Source organism: Poromitra crassiceps (assembly GCF_964638095.1).
Source record: "Poromitra crassiceps genome assembly, contig: HAP1_SCAFFOLD_924, whole genome shotgun sequence".
In the NCBI taxonomy this organism is placed as follows: domain Eukaryota; kingdom Metazoa; phylum Chordata; class Actinopteri; order Beryciformes; family Melamphaidae; genus Poromitra; species Poromitra crassiceps.
The window spans coordinates 25845-32500 of record NW_028151485.1 but is presented as its reverse complement, the minus strand read 5'-3'; the positions used below and the strand labels follow the sequence as shown (position 1 = coordinate 32500).

Genomic DNA, 6656 nt, shown 5'->3' with positions numbered 1-6656 from the left:
ACCATAATTAATTTCAATGTCCGCTCTCCAAATCGCTGTCCGTTCTCAAGAGCTATATATTCAGTTGGTTCATGAAATCGCTGGGCTGCGTGCCCTCCAGTGTTGCTCCTGGCCAATCCCGGCGCCACAGGGCGTGGTTATTGCTTTATCCTATGTGGGGTTAGAAATCACGCGTCAAAGAGAGAGAGGGGGAGACAGAGAAAGAGAGTGATAGAAAGAGAGGGGGAGAGAAAGAGAGAGAGAAAGAAAGAGGGAGAGAGTTAGAGGGAGAGGAAGAAAGAGGGAGAGATAGAGAGAGGGAGAGAAATAAATAGAGAGGGAGACAACGAGAGTGAGGAGGAGAAAGAGATAGACAGTGGAAGTGTCTTCACCTCCTTCAGTGAAGTCTAGATTCATGTTGATTCATCAGTGTGTGTGTGGCTCCATGAGGAGGTGATACAGGTCCACATAATGAGCCACAGTACAGCTAACTCCAAAACCTGGCATCAGGACAACAGACTGGAGCTGAAGGGAAGAGGCTAACTCCAAAACCTGGCATCAGGACAGGACAACAGACTGGAGCTGAAGGGAAGAGGCTAACTCCAAAACCTGGCATCAGGACAACAGACTGGAGCTGAAGGGAAGAGGCTAACTCCAAAACATGGCACCAGGACACCAGACTGGAGCTGAAGGGAAGAGGCTAACTCCAAAACCTGGCATCAGGAAAACAGACTGGAGCTGAAGGGAAGAGGCTAACTCCAAAACCTGGCATCAGGACAACAGACTGGAGCTGAAGGGAAGAGGCTAACTCCAAAACCTGGCATCAGGACAACAGACTGGAGCTGAAGGGAAGAGGCTAACTCCAAAACCTGGCATCAGGACAACAGACTGGAGCTGAGGGGATGAGGCTAACTCCAAAACCTGGCATCAGGACAACAGACTGGAGCTGAAGGGAAGAGGCTAACTCCAAAACCTGGCATCAGGACAACATACTGGTGCTGAAGGGAAGAGGCTAACTCCAAAACCTGGCATCAGGACAACAGACTGGAGCTGAAGGGAAGAGGCTAACTCCAAAACCTGGCATCAGGACAACAGACTGGAGCTGAAGGGAAGAGGCTAACTCCAAAACCTGGCATCAGGACAACAGACTGGAGCTGAAGGGAAGAGGCTAACTCCAAAACCTGGCATCAGGACAACAGACTGGAGCTGAGGGGATGAGGCTAACTCCAAAACCTGGCATCAGGACAACAGACTGGAGCTGAAGGGAAGAGGCTAACTCCAAAACCTGGCATCAGGACAACATACTGGTGCTGAAGGGAAGAGGCTAACTCCAAAACCTGGCATCAGGACAACAGACTGGAGCTGAAGGGAAGAGGCTAACTCCAAAACCTGGCATCAGGACAACAGACTGGAGCTGAAGGGAAGAGGCTAACTCTAAAACCTGGCATCAGGACAACAGACTGGAGCTGAAGGGAAGAGGCTAACTCCAAAACCTGGCATCAGGACAACAGACTGGAGCTGAAGGGAAGAGGCTAACTCCAAAACCTGGCATCAGGACAACAGACTGGAGCTGAGGGGATGAGGCTAACTCCAAAACCTGGCATCAGCACAACAGACTGGAGCTGAAGGGAAGAGGCTAACTCCAAAACCTGGCATCAGGACAACAGACTGGAGCTGAAGGGAAGAGGCTAACTCCAAAACCTGGCATCAGGACAACAGACTGGAGCTGAAGGGAAGAGGCTAACTCCAAAACCTGGCATCAGGACAACAGACTGGAGCTGAAGGGAAGAGGCTAACTCTAAAACCTGGCATCAGGACAACAGACTGGAGCTGAAGGGAAGAGGCTAACTCCAAAACCTGGCATCAGGACAACAGACTGGAGCTGAAGGGAAGAGGCTAACTCCAAAACCTGGCATCAGGACAACAGACTGGAGCTGAAGGGAAGAGGCTAACTCCAAAACCTGGCATCAGGACAACAGGCTGGAGCTGAAGGGAAGAGGCTAACTCCAAAACCTGGCATCAGGACAACAGACTGGAGCTGAAGGGAAGAGGCTAACTCTAAAACCTGGCATTAGGACAACAGACTGGAGCTGAAGGGAAGAGGCTAACTCCAAAACCTGGCATCAGGACAACAGACTGGAGCTGAAGGGAAGAGGCTAACTCCAAAACCTGGCATCAGGACAACAGACTGGAGCTGAAGGGAAGAGCCCTTAATGACTGTTGATTCTTTCATTTGGCTTTTTGCTTTGTTTGCATCATGTTGGTTTGATTTTGGTTGCAATGCATTTATATAATTAATTTAATTTGGCTCCTCCCTAAATCAGTGTTACATTTAGCTGGTGATTCTACCCTACTCCATATGAACTCCATACACTGAGAAAGCAAGACATTAAAGTCTGTTCTGTTCTGCACTTCTTTGCCAGTTGGAGGCGGCAGGACAGCCTGCTGTTGGAGACAAAACAGTCACTACTCTTGGCTGCAGTGGACACTGGACATTAAACTCTTATGTATGCTGCACTCTTTTAAATAGGCAGATTTTTAACTTGTATTTGAGTAATAAAACCCTTTGTTTTTTTTACTTTTACTGTTGTTTGGGCCAGCACCACTCCCCTGTAGAAAACTAATGTATTTTATTCTTAAAGTCACACTCCACACCCTTGAGACACATTTTAATTACCTTTATTTGTGTTCACATTTAGACAAAACAATCCTTGAACACAAACAATGGGAAATTTCAGAATGGCAAAATCTATTTGAAATTAAAACCCCAATTCAGAAAAAGTTGGGACGCTGTGTATAACTTAAATAAAAACAATGTGATCATTTGCAAATCCTTTTCCACCTATATTCAATTGAATAAAGTAGAAATATATTGAATGTTTTACCTGATCAACTTCAAGTCCATCCTGGCTCAATATTGTGTTTCACATCATACAATGTTCATATTCTGAATTTGATGCCAGCAACACCTTTCACAAAAGTTGGAACAGAGGCAACAAAAGACTGGGAAAGTCGAGGAATGCTCAAAAAACACCTGTTTGGAAAATTCCACAGGTAAACAGGTTAATGGAGAGGCAAAGTGACCGCCTACTTCCAAGGCCGGATTAACCATAGGGCAACAGGGGCAGGTGCCCCGGGGCCCTCGGGGTGAAGGGGCCCTCCAAAAAAAAAAAAAAAAAAAAAATTGTCGGGCTCATGTTGGGCTCCACAGAACTATGACACAAATCTAAGACCAATCAGGACAAAATAAAATGTGTTTCCAAGAAGATTAAGTCTGATGATTTAGTCTCATTGGATGCCTGTGGGCAAGTGGTGACCAGGGGCGCGGGAAGTGGGGGTGTTTGTGGTGCTGCGGCACCCTCTGCTGTTTTGTATTGGAAATGTAATGTCAATTATTTTTTCATCATTGTAAAGCCACAGCACAGTGAAGAGGATATTAATGTGAAGATTAGCCTCTTCCTTTTGCTCTCAGAGTGCATCAGATTCATGCATTTTACTTTAAAATGTACAAAATTTCTTTGTACATTTCTTTGAAACCCCCCAGTCAGACTAATATCTTTATCCTGCTGGTGCTACCTCTTTGCAAAGCCTAGAATCGCCTATGAGTGAGTGAGAAACTGAATCTCAGAAACGGAATAATAACATAACAGTATAATACTAATGTTAATTTAAAATGAGATATTCCTCTAAATATGGCAAAAAAACATCCAAACATCCGGACGATGGGTGGGGGGGGGCCCCTGGGAGCTTCAGTGCCCCGGGGCCCCTGGGGGTGTTAATCTGGCTCTGCCTACTTCCTGCTTCAGCACTGTACCAGAGATTTTTATCCGCCATTTATTTTCCCATAGACATTTCGTAAAATGCTTATACAAATAGTTTTACATCATCAAACCAAACGGTTTAGCTATATTTAGAATCGGGAGAGACCATAGAACATTTCACTCTGACCAAAACTTTAAAAAAGCATTTTACAAAATGTCTATGGGAAAATAAATGGCGGATGAAAATCTCTGGTACAGTGCTGAAGCAGGAAGTAGGAGGTCACGTTGCCTCTCTATAGACCCTGACAGGGTCAGTGTCATGATTGGGTATAAGCAGTGGTGTATAAAGTACTCGAAAGCCATACTTGAGTAAAAGTACAGATATCTTCCCAGAAAAAGACTTTGGTAAAAGTCAAAGTCACTCATTAGAATATTACTTGAGTAAAAGTCTTAAAGTAGCTGATATTTTCTGTACTTAAGTATCAAAAGTAATTTTCTGATATTAAATGTACTTAAAGCAGCTACGAGCAACTTTTTCGATTGTTATTAAACAGTATAATTACAATATTTATGCATCACATCTTACCTATAATAGTAGCTGAGACCAAAGCCGTGTGAATCGGAGATTGCTCCCTTAGATGATTATTAAGTCTGTGTCTGTCTAAACTCGCGTCAACAGGGTGGCTCTCTCTCTCTCTCTCCTTACCGCCGGACCGGATAAACGCGGAAGTGAAACCCGGAAGTGAAATGCAGCTAAACTGCCTTCACCCGTTCGCGCTGCCTAGCAACATAGCATAAACAATTTGAACGCCACGCATACTCTCGCGAACATCTCTCGTTATATTCTAACAGGTTTTTTGGAAGTTATTTTGTGGTTATGGCCGAAGTGGCTGCTGCAAACCGTTTCATTTCACTTCCTGATCTGCCCTGCCCACAGACAGACTAACACTGGCCGATTAACTCGGGCTTCAAGCGAGACTACTCTGCGTTGGTCTCGTCTACTATTAGAGGTAAGATGTGATGCATTGATATTAAATTTATACTGTTTAATAACAATCGAAAAAGTTGCTCGTAGCTGCTTTAAGTATTGAAAGTAAAAGTACAAGTAAATGCTGTTAAAAAAATCAAGCAAAAGACATGCCTGGGCTTGAGTGGAAGTATTTATTAAGTATTATATTTCTTCTTCTTGAGTTTTATAGCGGTTGGCAAAGGACGTTATGTTGCATTACAGCCACCAACTGGAATGGCGTGTGGATCGTGATTAATGTAACTTTCAAAGTAGGAGCACTGATGATCGCTTGCAGGCTACCCAATTTCTTCTGATTTTAGTTTGTAACTAAGATGCTTGGGGGAAATGTAGTGGAGTAAAAGTATCCATTTTATTTGGGAAATGTAGTGGAGTAAAAGTGAATGTTGACAGAGATATAAATACTCAAGTAAAGTACAGATACTCAGAAAATATACTTAAGTACTGTACTTAAGTATTAATACTGTGTTACATTACACCACTGGGTATAAAAGGAGCATCCCTGAAAGGCTCAGTCATTCACAAGACAGGAGGGGGCAAAGTTCACCACTTTGTGAACAACTGCAACGTACAATTGCAAGGAATTGAGGGATTTCACCATCTACAGTCCATAATATCATCCAAAGCTTCAGAGAATCTGGAGAAATCTCTGCACATAAAGGGGAAGGCTGAAACTAACATTGAATGGCCGTGACCCTTGATTTCCTCAGGCGACACTGCATTAAAAACCAACATCATTCTGTCATGGATATTCCCACATGGTCTCTGGAACACTTGGGAAAAGCAGTCAGTTAACACAGTTTCTCGCTGCATCTTAATGTAAGTTAAGACTCTAATGTACCATGCAAAGTGAAGCCATATATCAACCACATCCAGAAACGTGCCCGAGCTCATCTGAGATGGACTGGTCAGACCACAGCACACTTTGCCTCACTCATTTCACCTCCTTTTCAAATATGTTGATGAAAAGGCATGATGTCAGCCATCACCCTGATTCACAGTAGGATCAGAATGAATGGACGTCACAGACTGTGCCATAGATGGACTTTCTATCTCACTAGTTGAATGTGTTGCTTTGTTTTCATGAATCAAACTAAATACACACTTACATTTCCTCAGACCTGGTTTCAGCCTCTGCACTCCACCATGGTCCACACTGGAGGAATAAACAAAGTCAGATCAGCAGATTCTCTTTGATGATGGAAACAACATGGACATTTATTAATAACCTTCATTATGAAGGATTTCCTCTCATATCCTCCATTGAACTGTATTCCTGCATGAGCTTTGCAGTGTGACAGAGAACATGTGTGTGACTCTCAGCCTTCTAGCAGACGTTGCCTCTCCATACCTGAGTCTCCACTGTCCAGCAGACAGCAGATTCTCTCCTGAGGCTCCTGGATGATTGTAGCTCAGGTCCAGCTCTCTCAGATGGGAGGGGTTGGAGCTCAGAGCTGAGGCCAGAGAAGCACAGCCTTCCTCTGTGAGCAGACAGCCTGACAGCCTGCACACACACACACACACGCACGCACGCACGCACGCACACGCACACACACACACACACACACGCGCACACACACACGCACGCACGCACGCACACAAACACACACTGTTGCATTTATAGTTTATACTGTTTTCCTCGTCTTTGCTGTCATGACGATTGACTTCAACATTTCATCACTTCCTCCACTGTAGTTTTACTTTGAGTCAGTTACTCAGTTATTCAGTTGCTGAAAACAGGAGCGCTGCTTTCCAATACACACACACACACACACACACACACACACACACACACACACACACACACACACACACACACCTACACACGCACGCACACATACATGCACGCACACACACACACACACACCAAAAAATAGTTGTGACACACA

General features: G+C 44.4%; 1 protein-coding gene across 1 annotated transcript in view; it reads right to left on the bottom strand.

Annotated features, from left to right (window-relative positions):
• LOC310771642 (NLR family CARD domain-containing protein 3-like) overlaps nt 1–6656 on the bottom strand; it is a 28907-nt gene that overhangs the window by 3240 nt on the left and 19011 nt on the right. The window contains exons 4-5 of the mRNA XM_083664206.1: nt 6119–6271; nt 5877–5923 (exon numbers count right to left, since the gene is read on the bottom strand). Coding sequence (XP_083520332.1) covers nt 5877–5923; nt 6119–6271 — 200 coding nt within the window. The remainder of the gene's footprint in view (nt 1–5876; nt 5924–6118; nt 6272–6656) is intronic.